This window comes from Helianthus annuus, chromosome 13, assembly GCF_002127325.2.
Source record: "Helianthus annuus cultivar XRQ/B chromosome 13, HanXRQr2.0-SUNRISE, whole genome shotgun sequence".
Lineage (NCBI taxonomy): Eukaryota > Viridiplantae > Streptophyta > Magnoliopsida > Asterales > Asteraceae > Helianthus > Helianthus annuus.
In genome coordinates, this window is record NC_035445.2 from 84101451 (window position 1) to 84126135 (window position 24685).

Consider the following 24685-nt stretch of genomic DNA (forward strand, 5'->3'; position numbering starts at 1 on the left):
ATGATAATTGGGTTGAACGACTTTTTCATGAAAAATAAGAAAATACATTGGTGTTTAGTTATATTAACCCTTTATAAATCTATATTGTGGGTGGTAAAATTAGAATTATTATTGAGTTAATATATCATATTAATAGTTTTTAAAAAATAGAATGAAAAAGAAAGCTAACGACTTGTAATTCAAGTAAAGAACATAGCACCTCTTTATTTAATCAATAAACCCTTTAAAAAATAAAGAAAACAAAAATAGCCAAAAGTTAGACCTAACATACAAGTATACAACCCACTAGTCCTTAGAAAAAGTTAACCAATATAAACTCCTTAAGTTGGTTTTTTTACTATGAAATTGATGTTGAAATTAGAAAAAAAAAATGATTTTCAATATTTAGCGAATTAGAGTCAAAAAGTCTGTTTCTTATTTTACTTCTTGATGCACACAAGTTGCAGGTTGCACCGATAATATCCCTTATACTTATCAAAATATAATTTTTCTAATAAATAATTAAAATTTAACATATAATAACACCTTATTCTTACATTTTATGTGATGTTACGTTTTATGTGATATTATTACATTTTATGCGATGTTGTTACGTTTTATGTGATATTATTACATTTTATGTGATGTTGTTACATTTCATGTGATATTATTACATTTTATGTGATATCATCACATTCAAAACAAAAATCCAATACCATAGCCCGAACAAATTAAGCACTAAGAACACTAACAATTTATTAAATTGAGTCGGTACTTGTTTCACTTGGAATATACGTTAAACGAGCCTGTTACAACCACATTGTACAATAATGTAGGGTACTTGATATGACCCATTCTTCGAAAATAGGTTGATTTGGGAAACAAAAGTAATTTGAATATGGGTTTATTTGGGTTAATTCAATTTAGACAACAAGTCAATTTTGGTATATTCAAATAACAAGAGATTAAAACGAGTCACAATTATAAATTTTTTAATTTAAAACAGATCTAAATAGGTTAGCACCATCACAACCATTGTTTGTCTCCACCACCTACCGATTGTCACCAACATCAACACTGTGGCCAACGACACCACCGTCATCGTTTACACCATCGACACTGACACACTACCACTCGCCACCGTCACCACCACCATCCTCACCTCCGGTCATCACCACTAGCCGCCGTCATAAAATAATATAGCAGGTAAACCTATTTTGCTAAATTCTTTTTAAAACGACTCATTTCAACCCGAGTCTATTTTAGCCAAAACCTGTTTTGACACGAACCAAGTTTTTTAATCTTTTAAAACGACTTGTTTTAAGCCAAACTCGTTTTTGCTCGGAACCCATTGCCCAACATGACTGGTTTGGTAGGCCTAACTGGTACAAAAGGATTGAGATCCCTATCATGTTACAATTTTAACATCAAATGAGTTTTGTAAAGAAGAAAAAGTATATGTGTAGTTTGTTTATCCACTTTTTTCTTCTGGCATAGAACTAGTAACATGAGAGAATCTCAACTTTTAACACAAAACATACTCGAAATTTACAAAAGAACCTAGGCTTAACTAATGGACCAGCATCCACATGCCACCAACTGTTTGACCAAAATATGGTCAAAAGAATGCATAGCAGAGTTTGACTTTTGTAAATTGCCTCCACAGAAAAAGCTTGAAACCACTCAAAGCAACCAACTTTACATTAACTTTGTAGTAACATGTAACCAGGGGCGGAACCAGAGGGGGATCAAGAGGGTCCGTTGACCCTCCGGTTACCAGAACTTTTTGAAGTTTTATTTAAAAATTTTGAGTTTTTGAAGAACAAACTTAGAGATGGACCCCTAATTTGAACCAGTATAGAATATAAGCTTATGATGACCCCCTAACTAAATCGTTCTAGTTCCGCCACTGCAGGTAACTAATGTAACTTGACACTTCAACAAATAATTGATGATTAAATATATATAAAAAGACTACAAACAAATCTGACAAATTTTGGAAGTGTTTTCATGTCAATGGTGAGTGGACATTAAAGCAAAAGTTAAAATGTGTTATAGCTGTGGAAAGACACAATAATGTCAAATGTACAAGATGAGGAGAAACCGCAGCGATGATGATGATTCCACTCTCCCGTCTTTGCCTGAAAATCAATTATTAAGATATTATAAATTTTCACACGAATGGGTCGAACAAGATAATGTTTTATCTCTAATAGGTTGACTATGCAATAAACCTCCTAAGTAGCTTTACTAAAAAAAAACCTTAGATAACTACTTTAGTAATGTAATCTTTGTAATCACAATTAACAAATTAATCGTTGATAAAGTGTATAAAAATGTGTCTGTGAATTGACCCGACATGTTTCGGCCCCATACCTCAAAATCAAACTTTTTTACCCGAACACATTTTCACTTGTTATCCCAGAAAACTGCGACAATCTTCTTTAATCGGTCCACAAAATTATTGTTGAGAGGCCTTTTAGAAAAGGGATACTGGCCTCTAATAATCCCAACTGGACGTCATTGGCCATTGGCAGTCTCACCTTTTTTTATTTCCCCTGCTAGTCCCACCTTTCAACTATTTTTCCTCCACCGGTCCTCAGTTAAAAAAACTTAACGGAGTTATGTTTTTTTCCGAATTACAAACTGACGTTTTAAGGCTTTTGATCAGAGTAAGGATACGAGTCTATTAATGTAAAACTTACCTCGAAACGGTGCTACAAACGACTTGATTTTAGTTAATTGGAAGTTTAAACACCCGAATTGAAGCACCGTTTTCGTCGTTTGGAGCACAATTTCAAGGTAAGTTTTACATCATTCGACTCGTATCCTCGTTCTAATCAAAAATCCTAAAACGTCAGTTTATAACTCGGAAAAAAACTTAACTCCGTTAAGTTTTTTTAACTGAGGACCGGTGGAGGAAAAATACTTGAAAGGTGGGACTGTCAGGGGGAATAAAAAAAGGTGGGACTGCCAATGGCTAATGACGTCTAGTTGGGATTATTAGAGACCAATATCCCTTTAGAAAATGTGCGTACAGCAAGTGTATTATAGACTGTGTGTAAAGTCATACCTTATAATTTCTAAAGAATGAAGTACAAATAAAAGAAACCAAATATATGATATTAAAAAGAAAAGGGAAAAAGAATCAAAGAAACAAAAATATGAATTAACCGAAGAAGCTGTTAGCTTTACATAATAGGTTGTATCTCTGGGTACGGTTGTTGTTGTTGTATCTCTAATAGGTTGATCTAAAATACATAACTTGAAAAAGGGAAACGGGTCACAAGTTATCTCAAATGTACTCAAATGAATTAACCCTCCTAAGTCGATTTATTAAAAAAAAAAACTTAGATAACTATTCTACACTCATAGTTGTTAAAAGCCATCGCCTCTTGCGCCTAGGCCCATTTTTCAGGCGAGGCGAGGTAGTTGCGCTTTAAGTCGAGGAAATTGCGCTTTAATTCTCTAGGTGATGGTTCAAGCGTAGATTCCGGCGAGATTCCCAGATTCTGGAGAGTTTCCGGTCAAATTCTCTAAATTCCGACAAGATTCTAGCCAAATTTCTACTTTTATCCGAGAAAAACTACTTTTTTTACACTAATACACTAATATTTTTAGAACTTTTGGTTCTAAATAGATGATATATAGTTTTATATAATAGATTTTGTTTATTTTATTTGAAGAATAGTATTCTTTTTGTAATACATAATATAGTTTAACTTTTTTTCATTATGCGCTTAATCTTTCTCAGGCCCTCGCTTTTTTTGCGCTTCGCGCCTAGGCCCCAGGCGAGGCCTATGCGCCTTAAGTGCGCTTAGCGCCTTTAATAACTATGTCTATACTACAAATTTTATAATCATATTGAACACATCAACTAGCATAAAACGAACGAACAAAAAGCGTTTTTGGATTACGCATGCTAAAAAATCAACCTTTTACACTCACACATGTTTTGACTTGTTACCCAACATGTCAAACTCAAATGTTAATAACTGGATTTAAATACATATTAATATCCTAAAATAAACTTCAGTATCAAATAAACTTATGGCTTGAGAAGGATGCATGCAGGATTCCTGATCACCTACTTACTTACTTACTTACGTGTCTACGACTTTCATATTAGTCGGTCAAGACAGCTGGCAAACAATATGAAAATTTAGGCATTTGATGCCGTTAGCAAATGTGAACGCACACTAAGCATGAGTTACACGGAAATTTTAACCTATAAATAGACATTTTCTACTCACCCCCCTGCGTGAGCATTACGGCAATGCGACGAATTTCTCAATTACGACAAAAATTTCCAGCAACTCATTTTAATACTTTCTATTTATAATCTCTATCAAGTTCACCACCTTATCATCATTAAACTAAATAACATATATATATCTATATCTAAGTGGTTAATGTGGTAAAATATCTGATATCGGTCAAGGACCGATATTTTTGATATAGATTATCGCGGTGGGATATCGGTAATTTTAATATCATGCAGAATTTATTATATATATATATATATATATATATATATATATATATATATATATATATATATATATATATATATATATATATATATATATATAGAGGAAGGTTAACGTACATTACGGCTTAACGTACATCACGTACGACAGGTAATTACGCACGTTCATTTTAAAATCATGCACGTTATAACTCAAAAATCCAAAATCACGCATGTTGAAACACAATAATCACGCATATTGAAAACATTAATCACGCATGTTATATAACAAATCACGCACGTTGTTGTACGTGAAGTACGTTAAGCCGTAATGTACGATATACTTTCTCTCTCTATCTCTCTCTCTATATATATATATAGCAATTTAAGACTTAAAACACCAACATTTAACACTAACAATAAACAATTAAGACTTAAAACAATAATAGCAGCAATAAGAAGAAAGACGAATGGTAGAAGTGTAGAACTAAGAAGAAAGGTACTGGTATCGGGAATATCGGTGATATATCAGTGATAAATCGGTCAAATATCGGTCAATATGGCGATAATATCGGTACTGATATTCTGACCGATATTTGACACCGATATATTACATGGGGACCGCTAACCGATATATCACCGATATTAACTACATAGATATATATCACTAACATACACAAAGAAATTATGATCTATCAAAGAATATAGAAATTTACCGATTTATTACCTTAATCTGTAATTGTTGCCAGAGGCCCATTTTAGCGGTTCACTCAATGCACCACCATCTTCCACCTAAGCGAGTGCCATGTCAGCATCTTCGGCGTAAACTCAATCCCGTTCTATATAAAGCATAGCTTCAATCTTTCTACGCACTCTCCTCTAAACAATCTCTGTACACTGTACTCTTCACCATGAGAAATTTGTTTCGGGGCGAGCCGGAGGTGAAATCGGCGTACGATTTTAGCGGGAGTTTCACCGATATGTGGCGGGATATGAGGGTTTCGATGGTGATCCCGCCACTGACGGTTGCAATTTGTATATGTGTGACGATGTCGATAATGATGTTCATTGAACGCGTGTACATGACTGTCGTGCTTCTTTTGGTGAAGTTTACGGGAAAGAAGAAGTACACTCAGTATAAGTTGGAAGCGTTGAAAGAAGATCTTGAACAAAACCGACGTTACCCCATGGTGTTGGTTCAAATACCGATGTTCAATGAAAAAGAGGTACTTATGTTTGATTTAATACATGTACGATGTTTGTTCAGTGCATAGAAAGATGGCTTACCAAATCCGTTTATATCGACAATATTGTTGTTGATTTTGACGGTGATCGGTAACATAAGAAAGATGGCTTACCAAATAAGCATCAAATGAATATCTGACCTGCATATCTAGAATTTCCATAGAGAATAAACATTATTAGGGCTGCAAACGAACGTTCAGCGAACAGTTCGTGAACTGTTTGGCTGGAAGTTCGTCTGTGTTCGTTCGTTTAATAAATGAACGAACACGAACAAGAAATTTTGTTAGTTTAGTTAAATGAACGAACATGAACAAAGGCTGCGCTCGTTCATTTATGTTCGGTAACGTGTTCGGTTATGTTCGATAGTTTATTAGTGTTTTTAATTTCTATATTTTATTTAAATACGTCAAAATCCGACAAATAAAATATTTAATAAGTATTAGTATATTATATGTTATGTTCATGAACGCTTGTTTGTGTTCGTTTGTTTTCATTTGTGTCCATGAACATTAATTTGTGTCTGTTTGTGTTCGTTACCAAAAATTAACAAACAAACACAAACGAACATGAACACGAACACGTTCATTTTCTTAACAAACGGACATAAACATACAATCTTGTTCGGTAAGTGTTCATGAAAATTTCATGAAAACACATATATTTCTTAACAAACGAACACGAACAAGGTCTTGTCCAGTTGTCCGTGTTCGTTCGGTTCGGTTGCAGCCCTAAACATTATTAGAAACAACTTAAAAATACATTTCAAATAATCTAACTCACATTCTTATCAGGTCTACAAGCTCTCGATTGGATCGGTGTGTTCTCTTACATGGCCATCGGACCGTCTCGTTGTTCAGGTTCTCGATGACTCCACCAATGATGTCCTAAGGGTAACAATTTAACAACCACATAAATTAAAATCTCGAATGATGGAAGATAAATTATCTATTTAGTAATTGAATTCGTTGTTGTATACAGACGCTAGTGGAAATGGAGTGCAAGAAATGGATACAGAGAGGAGTGAATGTAAAATATGAAACGAGAAACAACAGAAACGGATACAAAGCGGGTGCGCTTCGTGAAGGGTTAACGAAAGATTATGTGTTGGATTGTGAGTTTGTGGTCATATTTGATGCGGATTTTCAACCGGACAAAGATTTTCTTTGGAGAACTGTACCTTATCTCCTTGAAAATCCGGAACTTGCTTTAGTACAAGCACGATGGAAATTCGGTAAAACTTACTATGTTACTCGTTTCTCTTCATAGGTCTGTAAATGACCCGAACGTTCGTGAACTTGTTTGGCGGGAAGTTCGTTTATGTTCGAATAAACGAACGAACATGAACACACGTTTTGTTCGTCTGTTTATTTACATTTGTTTATGTTCATTTCAATTTAAATACATAAGTACTTATATTTATATCACTATTAAACATTAAAGAAACTTTCTAACTATTTATATAAATATAACTGATCGGTAATTGGGCTTTCTAGTAATAAAAATGGGTTCTGCAATGGAATTTATCGTAATCAATCACTAATTCATATAAAATATTACTTTATGTTTGTTTATGTTTAGTCAATAATGTTCATTTGTGTTTGTTCATTTATGTTCGTCTATGTTCGTTTACGTTCGTGAACTGTTCGTTTAGGTTTTAAACGAACGAACATGCCTATTTTCTTCATAAACGAACATGAACAAAAAAATGTGTTTCATTATATGTTCGTGTTCGTTTGGTTCATTTACAAGCCTATACACAAAAAGATATACACTCACCTGTTACGGTTTAATTTTTAGTTTTTCGGATTATGTTACGAGTTTTTAACTAATACATGTTCTTTATAGTAAATGCTGATGAATGCATAATGACTCGGCTCCAAGAGATGTCACTAGCCTATCATTTCACTGTTGAGCAAGAAGTCGGTTCTTCAACTTGTCAGTTTTTTGGGTTCAATGGTAAGCCAATTTTTTTTTTTTTGCTCAAATAAGTTTAAAGAAAGTTATCATGAATTTTTTATTTAAAATTAATTTAATTTCTATGTTGTAAGGGACTGCTGGTGTTTGGCGTATAAAAGCAATTGAAGATGCCGGTGGCTGGAAAGATCGAACCACTGTAGAAGACATGGATCTTGCGGTTCGGGCCAGCCTAAAAGGGTGGAAATTTGTCTTTGTTGGGGATTTAGATGTGAGTTACATACTTACATATAAATTTTTAAGAGTTAAATGCCATTTTCGTCCCTGAGGTTTGGCCAGTTTTGCGATTTTCGTCCAAAGGTTTGTTTTTCCGCATCTAGATCCAAAAGGTTTGAAATCTTGCCATTTTCATCTGGCTCGTTAACTCCATCCAATTTTCTCCGTTAAGTCAGGGGTATCTTCGTCTTTTTTGTTAACTTAAAAGGGTCATTCGGTCTTTTGAATATTTGTACATTATGCTAAATGCTTGTACATAAAATGAAAAGGACTGAACTGCCCTTTAAGTTAACAAAAAAGACGAAGATACCCCTAACTTAACGGAGAAAAACGGATGGAGTTAACGAGCCGGATGAAAATGGCAAGATTTCAAACCTTTTGGATCCAGATGCGAAAATACAAACCTTTGGACGAAAGTCACAAAACTGACCAAACCTCAGGGACGAAAACGACAATTTACTCTTAATTTTTTTATTAACACAATTAATATATCTACGGGAATTAACAGCTAAAATATTATATCACACAGGTCAAAAACGAACTCCCAAGTACCTTCAAAGCTTATCGATATCAACAGCATCGATGGTCGTGTGGTCCCGCTAATCTGTTAAGAAAGATGACAAAAGAAATAATCTTTTGTGAGGTATAACTAACGAATTAAATAGTTAAACCTTTCCTTTATATTAATAACAATTATAAATGAATTTATCTTACTTTACTATGCAGAGGGTATCCGTTTGGAAGAAGTTCCATGTCATCTACGCGTTCTTCTTAGTAAGGAAGATAATAGCACACTGGGTCACCTTTTTCTTTTACTGCGTAATTATCCCGATAAGCATCATGGTTCCAGAAGTCCATCTTCCAAAACCAATAGCCATATATATTCCCGCAACGATCACCCTTCTGAACTCATCATGCACCCTAAGGTAATGGATAGGCCTGTAAACAAACCGAACGTTCATGAACTGTCCGTGAACTTGTTCGGCGAGAAATTCGTTTGTGTTCGTTTATTTAATAAATGAACGAACGTGAACACATTTTTTTGTTCATTTAATTAAGAGTAAAATGCACGGATAGTCCCTGTGGTTTGGTAAAATTTCACCTTTAGTCCTCAACTTTTCAAAATTACACTCTTAGTCCCTGTGGTTTGATAAATTGTTACTCGGATAGTCCCCAAAGAGGATGGAGGTTAGTTTTTCTGGTTAAGTGGGTGTGAAATGACAAGGACTATCCGAGTAACAACTTGTCAAACCACGGGGACTATCCGAGTAACAACTTGTCAAACCACAGGGACTATCCGAGTAACCTTCATCCGCTTTGGGGACTATCCGAGTAACAACTTGTCAAACCACAGGGACTAAGAGTATAATTTTGAAAAGTTGGGGACTAAAGGTGAAATTTCACCAAACCACAGGGACTATCCGTGCATTTTACTCTTTAATTAAATGAACGAACGTGAACACACGTTTTGTTTGTGAACGTCTGTTTACGTTCGTTAATTTATATTTGTTTGTGTTCATTTGTTTGTGGTTGTTAGTTTACGTTCGTTTCAATTTAAATACATAAGTAGTTATATTTATATAAATATTAAACGTTAAAGGAACTTTCTAACTACTTATACTAATATAACTAATTGGTAATTGGTTTGCTAGTAATAAAAATGGGTTTTCCAATGGAATTTATGATAATTAATCACTAATTTATATAAAAAATATTATGTTCATTTATGTTTAGTCTATTATGTTAATTGTGTTGTTAATTGTTTGTTAAATGACGTCGTATAAGTTTGTTTATGTTCGTTAACTATTCGTTTAGGTGTTAAACGAATGAACACAAACGAACACGAACATGCTCATTTTCTTAATAAATGAACATGAACAAAAAAATGTGTTCGATTATATGTTCGTGTTCGGTTAAAGTTAAACGAACGAACACGAACATGCCTCTGTTCGTGTTAGTTCGGTTCATTTACAGGCCTAGTAATGGATCCCAAGATAAACAAAACAACCTAAAGTTACATCTTGATTCACACAGGTCAATGCATCTTCTCGTACTATGGATCCTGTTCGAAAACGTCATGTCGTTTCATCGATCCAAAGCGACAATCATTGGACTTCTAGGAGCAAACCGGGTCAACGAGTGGGTCGTGACCGAAAAACTCGGAAACGCCACAAAGCAAAAAAGCAATGTCAGGCCACCAAAGAGATCACGGCCACGCCTTTTCGAAAGGTAGTTTACTCAACAAGTGTTGATTAATTATCACTTCATCATTTGCATAACGCTAATAATTTAATATAAATATTATAATAAACAGGCTTCTTTTCTCGGAGCTGTTGATGGGCTTGTTCCTGCTATACGTAGCGTGCTACGACATTATCTTTGGGAAAGATCACATGTTTATTTATCTGTTACTGCAAGCGACTGCGTTCTTCGTTGTGGGAGTTGGGTACGTAGGCATAACCGTCCCCAACTAACGAAGCGCGACGGTTGATTAAGTTTTACATATTTGTGTCTATCTATCGGAATACTAGTGTTTATGTTTGTTATAAAGTTAAAGGGGACTGTAAAAGTGCTGGAATAAGTGTCTATGGTTTAAAGAACACAAGAAAAGCGAGTGAAGAGCACGGATACAGATGGTGGTGTAATTAGTTATATCGTTAGCGTGTAATCCGAATAAAGATGTTTGTTATCTATGCTAGTTACCAGATACTACAATAAGTTCTATATATCACAATTCACAATGATTGTTCAAACTTTAAATGGCAAATCAACAACTACAATTAGGGCTGTAAAGTGTAAACGAACCGAACGTTTAACGAACCGTTCGGTGGGAAGTTTGTTTACGTTCGTACGCTTGATAAATGAACAAACATGAACAAGGAATTTCGTGCGATTAATTAAGTGAACGAACACGAACAAAGGTCGCAATCATAGTTATTAAAGGCGTTAAGCGCACTCAAGGCGCATAGGCCTCGCCTGGGGCCTAGGCGCAAGGCGCAAAAAAAGCGCGGGCCTGAGAAAAAAAAAAAGCGTACAACAAAAAAAACCAAAAATATTTTTATATAATAGAAAATTAGTACTTATTCTTCAAATAAAATAAACTAAATCTATTATATAACATTTAATATCGTCTATTTAGTACCAAAAGTTATAAAATGCTAGTTTATTAGTGTAGAAAAGTAGTTTCGTTAGATAAAAGTAGAAATCTATCTAGAATCTCGCCAGAATTTAGAGAATTTGGCCGAAAACTCTCAATAATCTAGGAATCTCGCCGAATCTACGCATGAACCATCACCTGGAGAATCAAAGCGCAACTGCCTTGACTTAAGGCGCAATTGTCTCGCCTCGCTAGGAAATTGGGCCTAGGCGCAAGAGGTGATGGCTTTTAATAACTATGGGTCGCATTCTTTCAGTTGTGTTCGTGAACGTTCGGTAATATGTTCGTATGGCCGTTTGTTTAGTTTAGTTTATGTTCGGTCATTAGAAACTTAGATCTCCGAAACATTATTTTGGGAATAATTATGTTTATGCTTATTATGTCTAATTAACCTGATTGTTGCTAAGTGTTATGTGCTTTATGTCCAAGGCTTGATGCAAAACTACTATCGAGCCGGTGGTCTCATTGGAAGCAGCCTCTCTATTCCTACGGGGTAGAGGTAAGGCTGTCTACATCTCACCCTCCTCAGACCCTACCTTAGTTTTGCTATTGGTGGGATATACTGAGTATGATGATGATGATGATGATGATGTATATGTCCGTTTGTGTTCTTGAACCGTAAGGGAACAGGTTCTATTCCTTAATGGACGAACACGAACAAGAATATTCCGTTCGATATGTGTTCCTAAACCGCTCTTTAACAAGTTCATGCTAAACGAACGAACATGAACAAGGCTCGGTTCGGTTACATCCTCAATTATTAAAACGAACATATGGTGTTTGACATAAAAAGGGTGTCTAACATTAGGGGAAACCAAATTCAAAGCATAAGTTGATTAACAACAAGTCTAGGTCAAATAACTAATAAATTGATTGACTTTTTTAGTCGATTGCACAAGATAGATACAAAATGTAAATGAAAGTAACATGTATGAACATATAAATGGCGAATATACATACCAATTGCTGTAGGAATCAGTCCTTTGTGTTGGTGCCACCCTCTCCCCCTCTTGTCGCACCACCGACCGAAGATCCGACCGGGTCAGGTTTTTGGATTTCTGATTGAGGCGATTAGAGAAGATCCGCCCGGTCGGGTTTTTGGATTTTTGATTGGGTCGGGCTTTTGGGTTTTTGGATTTTTGATTGGGGCGATTAACGTTATAACAATGAACATGGCAAATAATAGTATTAAAATGACATACCGTAATAGCTAACTGATAATTCGTGAAGTTCTCTTAGCAATAGTAATCTTGATAGCAATTATTTGGTCACTTTTTTGCAGTTTATACTCTCTAAGATTTTTCTTTCAATGACTATTAACAATAACTCAGTTAGGGTTCAACAGTCAACAAAACACATAATTTGAGGGCCGGGCTAAATAAAACATGCAATTCTAACAAATAACAATAAAAAAATTAAGGCTCAGTATTCACCAAAATGCCTAATTTAAGGCTCAACAAACCACCTAATTCTAAAAATTAATCTATTAGAGCTCAATATTCAACTGAATACTCAATTTAACACTCAACATTCAACAAAACATCCAATTTAGGGCTTTTAACAAAACACTTAATTCTAACAATTAACGATTATGAGTTAGGCTAAATTGTAGAAATTAAAGAAGTGGGAAAAAAGATAACATAGCGTGAAGTTCGTGGTGGTCGACAGAGGTTCGTGGTGGTGGGTGACTGGTGGTCGACGACCATCGGTAGTGGTGGTGGTTGGTGGGCAGTGGGTTGGGACCAGGTCGTGTATGTTGCTGTCGTGGCTCTTGTTTTTAAAATGAATATAAATGTCATGTGGCTCTTGTTTTTTTTTTTTTAATTATGATAATAATAATTATTATTATTATTATTATTATTATTATTATTATTATTATTATTATTATTATTATTATTAGAGTTAATTGCCCGGATGGTCCCTGTGGTTTCACGTTTTTTCACGTTTAGTCCCTACCTTTTGAAAATAGCAGGTATGCTCCCTATGATTTGTTATTTTGTTACTCGGATAGTCCCCTGAGTAGATGTCAGTTAGTTTGGAAATAGCAGGTATGCTCCCTATGATTTGTTATTTTGTTACTCGGATAGTCCCCTGAGTAGATGTCAGTTAGTTTGGAAATAGCAGGTATGCTCCCTATGGTTTGTCATTTTGTTACTTGGATAGTCCCCTGAGTAAATGTCAAGACAAACCATAGGGAGCATACCTGCTATTTCCAAAAGGTAGGGACTAAATGTGAAAAAACGTGAAACCACAGGGACCATCCGGGCAATTAACTCTTATTATTATTATTATTATTATTATTATTATTATTATTATTATTATTATTATTATTATTATTATTATTATTATTATTATTATTATTACTACTACTACTGTGTACCTTCTTAATGGATCAATCATTTTTATTTAGACCCAACCAATAAGTTAGGAGGTTTTAATGTTTGAAAAAGATGACCCAATAAATTGAGGTGTTAATGTTTTAAATGGAGGGTCCAATAAATTTTTCGAGTTTATATTTTTACATATATTAATTTAGTGCCTCCAAAAAAGGGCCCCCACCGAGAGCATGACTCGCCCACCCTTAGGGTGGGCCCTGCTCATATTAGTGCAGTTTTCTTTAACTTGGAATGTATGTGTTATCTGAATTTATTTCTTGGGTGGGTCAACGGTTCGTACAAAACCTTATATTGATTTCAATTTTTTTACCCCATGTATGAATCCCAACAATTGAGCACATTGGTTGTCTACCATTAACGAGGAATATAACATCATCAACGTAAAAAGAGGGATAGAATAGGTCCATTAGTAGGTATGATAATAGATTAATACCTTGAAGAACACTTGATGATAACGCTTTTGATGTTGCTACATTAAAGCTTCCATTGCAATAAATTATAATGAAGAGAGAAAAGTGTCACGGGGTTACTTTTCAACCCCCGTGTGGCGTCCCCAAGTCCTCAGAGACAAGCCAATCCATCCCGCTTCTTTGTGTGGGTCACTGGTTTCGTCCTGCTTTGGACTCATCAGGAGAGCGGCGCCAGCTCTCGACCAGTGGTGCGTTCGTCGTTTGCACAACTAGGCACGTACACCTATTCATTGACACTGACTTCGTCCCCCGATAAAGTCCAGGACTAGCCAGTAACCCAAGCGTTCAAGCACAACCCACAACATTGCGACTTTCAAATATTTGGCTCGTGACAAAAGGCAAGAATGGATCCCCTTGCCTTATGTAGTTAATTCCAAAACTTGTTTAAGCTCGGCTCATTTACACCAAAAAATGTACAAATATATTTAGAATGTCAATAATTAAACATCAACAAAATTTAACACATGATTGAGACTTGAGAGTGTGACAAAATTTAATACCTGAATCTGGTTCGTGTTCGGGTTCCCGTTCCGAGCATTGAATTTTAGAGAAAAATCAGGTATTCTTATTTCCGGTTCCAGTTATAATCCGAAAAATCTATACCCAGTATACCTGGTTTCGGTTTGGGTATGAAACCCCGATTTTTCAAGAACCAGGTGTTAAAAAACCCGGTGTTCAGGTAAAAAAAGAGTAAATTACACAGATTGTCCTTTAATTACACCCTAAATTGCAGTCCCTGCCCTTTCCCTTTAATTTGTGCATTCCATGTCCTTTAAATAACAAATTTGCACACTCCTTGTCCTTTGCTCCAAACCCCATCCAACAACCCAGTTAAATGCACCCATGTGCCTCTCACATGATGGGTAAAATTGTAATTAACCTTCCACCAACCCTTAAAAACCCCAGAGTCTTCTTCCTCCCAGAACACACTCTCCAAACCCTTCACTCCACACGATCAACCCAATACCATAGAAACCCTAATCAAACGATTGTAAACCGAGCCCACTGTAATCGAACTGACCGAAACAAATCAAAAGCGGAAACTGATTTTTGAAACAAAACTGAAATTTAAACAAATAACGCTCGAAATCCTTACCGGAAAGAACCAAACTCGAACTGGGACTACGTTGAACTGACATCACCATAGCTGGCCCGAGTCGGATCGAAATTCTGACCGTTGACCGTCTTGACCGGACCAAACATAACACGAGCCGAAGTAAAACTGAAATCTGACCTGAGGTTTGAACCATACGAGACCCGAAACATCCGAAGCTGAACACAACAATAAACACCACCACTGCCGTCGCGGCTCCGCCGCCGTTGGCGGGTCGTGCCGGAAAACGGCGCCGTCGCGTATGGCGGTGCTGCCGCCATCTCCTTTGCCCGTCTTTCTCTCTCTCCTTATCTCCGTCGCCGCTCCACCACCAGACGGTGGTGGCGGTGGTGCGTTTTGTCGATCGAAAAAAGGGGTTTAGGAGAGGTTGAGGTGTTTTTTTTTGGGGGGGGGGTGTCTCACCGGTTCTCCGGCGGCGGTGAGGAACGTCGAGAGGGTGAGGGAGCAGGTTATGAGCTTGTGTGGGTTTGCAGGTTTTAGATCGAGAGGAGAGAGAGAGCTGCTTGTGAATATCTGTGTGTGTTTGAAGGAGATGAATGTACAGAGGAGTTTGTGTGTGTATTGTTTGTTTATAAGTTGTAGACAACAAAAGTTGGGAGGGAACGAGATGGGAGGAAGAAGACTCTGGGGTTTTTAAGGGTAGGTGGAAGGTTAATTACAATTTTATCCATCATGTGAGAGGCACATGGGTGTATTTAACTGGGTTGTTGGATGGGGTTTGGAGCAAAGGACAAGGAGTGTGCAAATTTGTTATTTAAAAGACATGAAATGCACAAATTAAAGGGAAAAGGCAGACTGCAATTTAGGGTGTAATTAAAGGACAATCTGTGTAATTTACTCTAAAAAAAAAAACGATTATGTGCACCTCTACGTTGAGTTACTAAAATGCTTGGGCTTGATAAAATATTAAATTGGTTCCCAGGCATTTATTGGGCCTCGTGTATAACACAATGTAGATATGTTGGGCCTGTTGTATACGTTTTTTAGTTTATTGTAGATTTGTAGACTTGTAGTTATGTATATGGGCCACACATTAGTGAATGCATGGAATCAAATACAATTTTCCAGATATGTAAATTTTACGAGATAACCAGAACGCTATATTTCACTCGTTTTTTGACCAAATTATTGTGAATGTTTTAGCTTGCAAGGAACTATAGTTATTACTCGTAATAAAATTTAATTAATAAATAAACAACTAGAATATTCGTGCACTCAGTATTATAGTTATAATTGTTTTCTAATCAACCTCTATAACATATGTTACATGCTTTTGTTAGAATATAAAATACAAGTCCCTCAAAAGATTTCTCTCATTTTTTAAGCTCTTCTTTCATTCTCTAGTTATGTATATAATTTTCTTAGAATAACGAGTTAGAAAATCAAAATACATCTAGCATTTATATAAAAAGGATTTAATTAAATCGTACAACTTTATAGCAATTTGCCTTCTTATTTTTCTTTTAGCGGCAAATTTGGATCACTGACGTAGCACTAGAATATCATTGTGCCACCAGCGAAACCATCCGATTATATCCGTCTCCACTAGGCAATAATGCATATACACCAATTCAGGAGTAAATCCAATAAATCTGAAAAACCCCGTTTATGAGAATCGCACCCAGAACCTAGTACTCTCTAAATCTTGTCCTGCCCAAAAATACCACTAGACTATAATGCCATAAACCCTTCCTATTTTACTTTGACTTGAATAAAAGCTCGTCGGCACCGTGAGAGAAAACATTAAACACCCCACAAGTGTTTATCTCATCTAGTCATCTACCAATCTACCAACAATCATCATGCATTCATGCATGGATGCATGCATATATACATACATAGATAAAAGCATCATGTACCTACATGCAACCCCCAAACTCGTACATCAAATTGTATCCACATGCCCACAAGAGCTATAAAACCGTATGAGTTGGCTCAACCACAAACTATTTATTAGGTTATATAATAAATTAAAAAAATTCTAAGTGTTGTTTCTTTAATTTGGTATTTTGGGTTTTAGGTGTCGGTGGAGTTAATTTATATGTAAAATTTAAGCTCTGTTGATAAGTAATTTTAGTAGTTATGAGTTAACTAAAGTTGTTTATTTTATATATAGTTATTATTATTTATTATTTATATATATTTATTTGTGTCATGTATTTATAGTAAGATTTATTATTTTGTTATGAAAGCATAAAATAAGAAGGATTGAAAGAAAAAAAGAATACAACAACAACAATAATAATAAAGTGAAGGATAATATTATACGTCATTCTTTTTTCCTTTAGCAAGTATTTTATCTTACCAGACTGTTTTAAAATTGTTTTTAATGAGACAATTATAGGTCATTTTTGTTGCCTTACTCAACTAAACATCTACCATTTGTGTCGTACTTTAAATAAATATTTATTAAGGCATTTATAAATAAATATATTAAGACAATTATATCAGATTCGTTTAAATTATCTCTTGATCAAGATAAGGATTTGTTTAATTGACCATATAGTATCCTGATCTAAGATAAGGATTTGTTTAATCGACCATATAGTATCCTAAATAATCCATAAGAACTTTTTCTTAGATACTTTAAAAGAAATTATATTACATTACATCTATAACATTTTTCATCTTAGATTAACAGTACCAACCAGCTGCCATGTTGTTGGTTCTTTTTTTTTTTTTGTCGTTTTGTCTTCTAGGTTAATATTATATATATTATCTTGAGGAACAATCAACAAAATTGTTGTAGCTTGGTTGGTTGCATACTTAATGCACACTTGCAGAGCATGTGCCATGTTTGAACCCCGACAAGGGTGACCTGCTAGATATTTATTCTTGATCTGCTACGTATTCTTTTTTTTTTTTGTTGATTGCATGTTTCAGTTGCTCTTGCAGGTTGGCATAACTCACTTCCAGGCACCGACAACGTTTAAGGTGGAGTTTGTGGTTGGATGAATTATCACCGATACTGTGTTCATATATACTCACGGTTGGTGTCTGAACCGCTAATTGAGAGAAACATAAACAAAATAATAGTATTTCTGGCTTTCATTGATTGTTATTTGTATTCTAAGTGATTATGTTGAGATAAGTGTGTGTAGTAGATTATTTGTTTAAAATCCGGCTTTCATATTGAAAATTTAAATACAGAATTGAGTTTAAACATACCTTTATAATATTATATTTGTATAATTTACAAATGCGTAACATAATTTAAATTCGCTTTACTTTTTTTTCTTCCATTAGGCTTATTTTAATTTTACCTTTTTTTTTCTCAAACGCTTTTGAGTATACCCCTTGCAAATGTTTCCATTTTTTTTTAAATTCGATAATCGAATAAACTGATTAGATATTGCATAACATTTACACATAAAAGAATAATTTTTAACCTTACCATATGGAACATCTTTTTTTACGTGTAGATATCATTTTGGTCATAACACGACTTTATTTTGTATTTTTTTTTCTTTCGGTCGCCATAGCGAGTTGATATTGTCATGAAAAGAATCAATCGTAGTCGAATTCCCGCAACGTAGCGCGGATGATTTTTATAGTTTAAGCCATAAGGCATGCTTCATACATTGTATATTATTTAGGGAATCCCAATATCAAGTGTTTATAAAATATTGATACACTTGCATCCATAAAATATCAATATACTTGCATTCAAATAAATTTAATACACATATATTTTACACACACGCTTAAATCCACCAATAATCAATATCATATTATGTATTTATGTGTATATTGTATATAAGATAGAACTTCCACAAGATGCCAAAGTTGGGTGAGGATTGAACTTCCACAACCCACAGCCAACTCCCTATAAATGTCCACCTTTACCTCAAATTCCTAAAGTTTTTAGTTCCAACTTTCTCTACCCTCAAAAATTCAGTAACAAACACTCAATTCAAATGGGTGAGGTTAGTTTCAACCCATTCCATTCCCTTTGTTTTTAGGGTTTTATTTTTTATTTTTTTATAATTGCTTACTTAGAACTTTATTATAGAACAACGTCGATGTAAAAAAAGAAGCCAATGAAAAGAAGATCGTTGATGCCGATAACACAAAGAAAGTTGACGAAGGGCCAATCACTATCGTTCTAAAGCTCGATTTGCATTGTGCCGGATGCGCCAAAAAGGTCAAGAAATCCGTACAATTTATTGAAGGTAGTAGACATAGATCAAACTAATCATCAATCTGGTTCTCTATTGAACATCCCTTTGTATACATACATATCTAGTACAACTAACATATCTATTTGTATGTATGTAGGTGTGGAAACTGTAAAAGCCGATTGTGCAAACAACAAGCTGACAATAACGGGGAAAGTAGATCCTGCTCATATCAAGGAGCGAGTGGAGTTCAGGACCAAGAAAACCGTGGAAATTATATCTCCTAAACCCCAAAAGGATGAGGGAGGTGCAAAGAAAGGCGATGAAAAGCCACCGGAGCCAAAATCTAACAATGAGAAACCCAAAGAGGTATCATACATCATTTGAGTAAATGACATGAAGTTTTAGTTCACTATTTCTATATCTTTGCTTAGTATATATATTTTTTAGTTTTGATTTATTTACATGGTGGTTATTTAGCCTCAATCGACTACTGTGGTGTTGAAGATTTCATTACATTGTGATGGCTGCTCACAAAAAATTAAACGAATCATCTCAAAGTTCGATGGTGAGTAAGAGTTAATTCCAAAATTGTTCTTAAATTATTAAATAATTATTATTTTGTATAAATTTAAATACATTTAAAGTAAAGTTACGTCATCCAGACTAATATACAAATTTTTGATTTAGATGGACACATACGTCCAATATATTAGTAACCACTCAAACCTCTCCATTTATTTTTGTTAACTAATAATTTATTTTTTTTAATTTAATCAATTTTAAATAATAACTCTAAATTACTAAAAGTTTTTTCCATGATGTATTAGGTGGTATTCTCAAATTCTAATATATGATTAAATTGAAAGCAACATTAACCATCAACGGATCTTTAGTATTACAATGTAATAGGTGTTTATCTAACGTGTTCCTCCCTCACACTGCTTAATGGTTCAAATCTTTATCAGTCAAAAGTATAAGTTTTCTACATAAATGATTATTTGTTCTAATGTTTTTTTATATATTGTGGATAGGGGTAGAATCGGTAAAACCCGATGGCAACAAGAATTTGGTTACGGTGAAAGGAAAAATGAATATGAAAGAACTTGTACCGTATTTAAAAGACAAATTGAAAAGAAATGTCGATGTTGTCCCTCCAAAAAAAGAAGATGACAAGGATGGTGAAAAAACCGCCACAAAGAAAGTTGAAGAAGGTGACGGTAAAAAAGAGAAAGCAGGAGACAACACTGATGACGGTAAAAAAGAGAAAGAAGGCGACAACACTGTTGGCGATAAAAAGAAAAATGATGTAGAAAAAGCCGTGGATAATAGTGGAGGAGACGAGAAAAAGAAAAACGATACAGAAAAAGCCGTGGATAGCAAAGAAGGAGACGAGAAAAAGAAAAATGCCGAGGCAAAAGCCGCAACTGATGAGAGTGATAAAAAGAAGCCAGATGATGATGCAAAAGCGATCGGTGGTAGTGACGGGGGCAAAAATATAGACGTGATAAATAAATTTGAATATTATAGCCATAACCCTTATATATACACGATGCCTGTGTATAATCAGACTTATCATAATCAAGATTATGGTGTTTTGGGGTTTTCAACTCATGGCTACGACATTGAAGGTTATGCTAATCATGGGTATGCCATGGAATATCAACATCGACCTCTGCCTCCTCCTCCACCGATGTTTCTTCACGATCCCCGTCCTTCGGAAACTGATTTATTTAGTGCAGAAAACCCTAATGCTTGTTCCATCATGTGATTAATTCACGACGTGATCGGAGACTTGTATTATAATGTTGCCAATAATAACATGTAATGCAAAAGATTATGTATAAGATGAGTATGATATTAATTGTATATTACACGTATTAGTAATAAAATAGTTTTGCATTTGTTTGTCAAAATACGATAAAGTTTAAGAGACAAAAGACTCTTAACGTGCGATGATACGCGATTAACAAAATAACGTGCGTAATTATGATATTGTTGGAAATTTGGTGAATGGATATTAAATATATTTATAATTTAATGAAATTATAAATATTAATTAGAATATTCATGTGGTAAGTTAAAGAGTAACTCTTGAGTATTTAATTAGTTTTATTCGAGTTTTTAAGTCTCTAATTAAGTGACTAATTAAGTGAATAATTAAGTGAAACCTTTCACTAGTCTTGTACAAATAGTAGGCTATGTGCTTTCTTTTGTGATAAGAGAATAGGGTATTGCTTTATACATGAAGAATACAAGAAGTAGGATAAACACTTGAAGACCAACTAGAGAGATGAGTATTCTCTACTTGTTTTCCACCACATGAGTTCAAACACTACAATTACCAGATGTAACCTTGGGCCGGTGAGCCATCTCCGGCAGTACAGACTGCTTCGGCTGTTGTACCCTGGGAGACAGACGCGTCCTCTTTAGTAGAGGCGCGAAATCTGTTTTAAGGGAAGCGTGTTGAACACGTGCCTCAACCAAAATCGTCAACGTTTTAGTGTGCTCTTTGTTGCAGTCAAGGAGTATTTTTCAAGACTCAAGATGATGAATACTCGAGTCTAGGATGCTATCAAGTGCGCGTGAAGGACCCACCAGAGATACGACTTGAATCAAGATTAGTATATATAATTATATTTATATTCTTTTTATTTAGTTATTGCAACCGGTATTGTACTATGATATTTCCTACGAATAACGAGAGTCTCATTATGATATATTTTGTAATTATATTTTACAAAAGGTGAACCTATTTCCTATAGATATAACATGCGTAATTAGGGTAAACCAACCTATGCGTGATTAGGGATGACAATCGAGCCCGAACCTGATGCGTAAACCCGAAACACGACACATTTTGGGACGGGTTCGGGGTCGGTTAATCGGGTTTGGGACGGGTTTTGAAATAGTTTTTATTTTTTTCGCAGGTTTGGGACTGATTTGGGATTTGGTGATACTCCTGTTTACCCGATAAAGTGTACTCGTTTACCCGATTATACACCCAATATAATTTCTTTAATATTATTAAATATGCATATGATATGCTCGTTTACCCGATTATACACCCAATATAATTTCTTTAATATTATTAAATATGCATATATATCATACATCCATTTTTTATACATATAGGTATTTTATTCTGTATACATTGTAATTATTTGATATTTTTATAGTATTAATACTAAATGTAACCGATTAATAATGTTACCCGATGGGTTTTGGGTCGGGTATACTGAATGGGCAAACTTTTTAAATTAACGTGTTACCCGAAACTCGCGGGTATACTCGATACCCGATGAGTATTTACATGCTAGAAACCCGACGGGGTTAGGATAAGCTTATCTAACCAGGTTTGGGGTTGGGATTACGTAAACCCGTCCCAAACCCGATCCATTATCATCCCTATGCGTGGTTTGTGTTTTGACCATACGTGATTTCTTTTTCATGCGTAATTAGGGTTTGAAATTTATAACATGCATGATTTACAAATGAACATGCGTAATTTACTCACGTACCGTCACACTTTTAAGGGGCTATTGTACGATAACTCATCCGTCAAAATATGATAATAAATATAGAACACATGCAATAGAAATCTACGGATAGAAAAAAAGAATATATAACATTATAATCTTGGATAGATGGTTTGGGCATCCATCTTCGTGTGAATCCATAAGGGAATAACTTTAAGGCAAAGCGATAACGTTTGAAAAAATTTCTTTACATTTATTATTTTGTTTTTCGTCTCTCTTCAATTATAGAATCATTTGTGGTTTGGCTAAATAGATGGTCGACATAAATTTGGGACGACTTAAATGTTTTTTCTTATATTTTTATAAATAAGATCGATTATCGAATAGACTACAATATTGAAGTACCATTACCAGACTGGCAGATTTTAGTAATTAGTTTATTTAAATATAGAAAACTAGGTTATAACCCCGTGTATTACACGGGGTTGAATAAATAAATTTTATATACTAAATAATAAAACAATATATCTTTAAAAACCTCATTTATTGTACGGGTTGAATAAATGTAATTTTATATACCAAATAATAAAAAAATATATATACATTTACGGAGTTTTAAATAAAATGGTAAATTTATTGAGACTTCATTAACAAATTTTGCAACAACAGAATAATCTACTTTTATCACGAAAATCAAATTTTGTATTAATATATTAAATATTTTTATTTTTACTATACAAAATGACATTTACTCGATCCATGTAATACATGAGGTTTTTTAAGATATAACTTTTAATTATTTGATATATAAAATTAGATTTATTCAATTCGTACAAAACACTGGGTTATTTTTGGATATATATTTTTTAGTATTTAGTACAGAAAATTACATTTATGCAAACCGTGTAATGCGCATATTTTTAAAGATGTAATTATTTTATTATTATGGTTCTTATATAAAGTTATATTTATTCAACCCGTACAATAAATGAGGTTTTTAAAGATATATTATTTTATTATTTAGTATATAAAATTTATTTATGCAACCCAGTGTAAAACACGGGGTTATAACCAAGTTTTATAATAAACCATACCCACTCGACTCTATAATGTACAATAGATAACACGTTTTGGTAAAATATATATATACCTATCTATAATTTCTGTTAATATGTGTGATGCATAGTTTTCTAAGAAACCACCCGTGTTTGCACACGGGTCTCACCGCTAGTACTATATAATAAAAGAAACCTCTTTAGGGACACTTGCCATCATATTAGGCAATCTATTATAGGTAATTATAATTTTAGTTTAATCTCTTCTAATTAATAATAGATAACTCTTCTTATAATCTAGAAATAGTTTATATCAACTAACAACTATAAATAATAATTTGCAAACATTTACGTTAACTAAATGTTAATCAATTTATGTTTTAAGATACAAGTGGGAAATTCTTGAATAATTAACTTATTATCGATTCTATCCGAAAGATATTTCTTTACAGAAATATGAATTGATTAACATAAATTGATTAACATTTAGTTAAAATTAAAATTAAAATTATCTATAAGGGATGACATAATATGATGACAAGTGTCCCTAAAAAGATTTTTTTTATTATATAGTATAGATACAAAATGGTATAAAAATGCCACAAAGTTAATTACAAAAATAAAAAGGTTACAAGATATATATTTAACTTAAAAAATTAACAAACAATAATGAATCTTTCATCCTCAATAGACATGTGTTTCTCTCTATCCAAAAGGTGGAGAGTTTAAATCATCCAAAATACAGATATAAAAGTACATAAGAGTATGTTAGTTTGTTGTTAAAAAACAATGAATTAATCTTTAGCTAGAATTACGATCCGCCGTAATGCGGCGGGGATTCTTTAGTTATAACTAAGTCGATTTAGGATGCGCACGTTATGTTGAACCTTTCAAACGGGAAAAAAATAGACGATGTAAAAACGTTTACCCACACATGTACGTTGCGTCGTGTTAACTCGCAAAGTTTAGAACGAAACGTAAAAACGTTAAACCAAAGACGCACGTTTCGATGTG

General features: G+C 34.2%; 2 protein-coding genes and 1 long non-coding RNA gene across 3 annotated transcripts; 2 read left to right on the top strand and 1 right to left on the bottom strand.

Moving 5' to 3' along the window:
• Positions 1–1915: 1915 nt before the first annotated feature.
• On the bottom strand, positions 1916–12187 carry LOC110898409. Its single transcript, XR_002569392.2, has 6 exons — positions 12000–12187; positions 8597–8821; positions 8435–8486; positions 6473–6576; positions 5175–5840; positions 1916–2120 (listed from the first exon to the last, which is right to left on the bottom strand). It is a non-coding gene; the product is annotated as an uncharacterized LOC110898409 (long non-coding RNA).
• Positions 6598–10583, top strand: LOC110898408 (glucomannan 4-beta-mannosyltransferase 1-like). Its single transcript, XM_022145192.2, has 7 exons — positions 6598–6923; positions 7538–7648; positions 7741–7877; positions 8412–8525; positions 8609–8808; positions 9917–10111; positions 10197–10583. The coding sequence occupies exons 1-7, from the start codon at positions 6683–6685 to the stop codon at positions 10354–10356; spliced, it is 1158 nt and encodes a 385-aa protein (XP_022000884.2). The 5' UTR covers positions 6598–6682; the 3' UTR covers positions 10357–10583.
• A 6597-nt stretch (positions 12188–18784) lies between the features above and the next one.
• LOC110898410 (heavy metal-associated isoprenylated plant protein 3) lies at positions 18785–21029 on the top strand. The gene is made up of 5 exons (XM_022145193.2): positions 18785–18945; positions 19032–19191; positions 19298–19506; positions 19618–19705; positions 20172–21029. Exons 1-5 carry the CDS (start codon positions 18937–18939, stop codon positions 20906–20908), a joined length of 1203 nt encoding a protein of 400 aa, XP_022000885.1. The 5' UTR covers positions 18785–18936; the 3' UTR covers positions 20909–21029.
• Positions 21030–24685: the final 3656 nt, after the last annotated feature.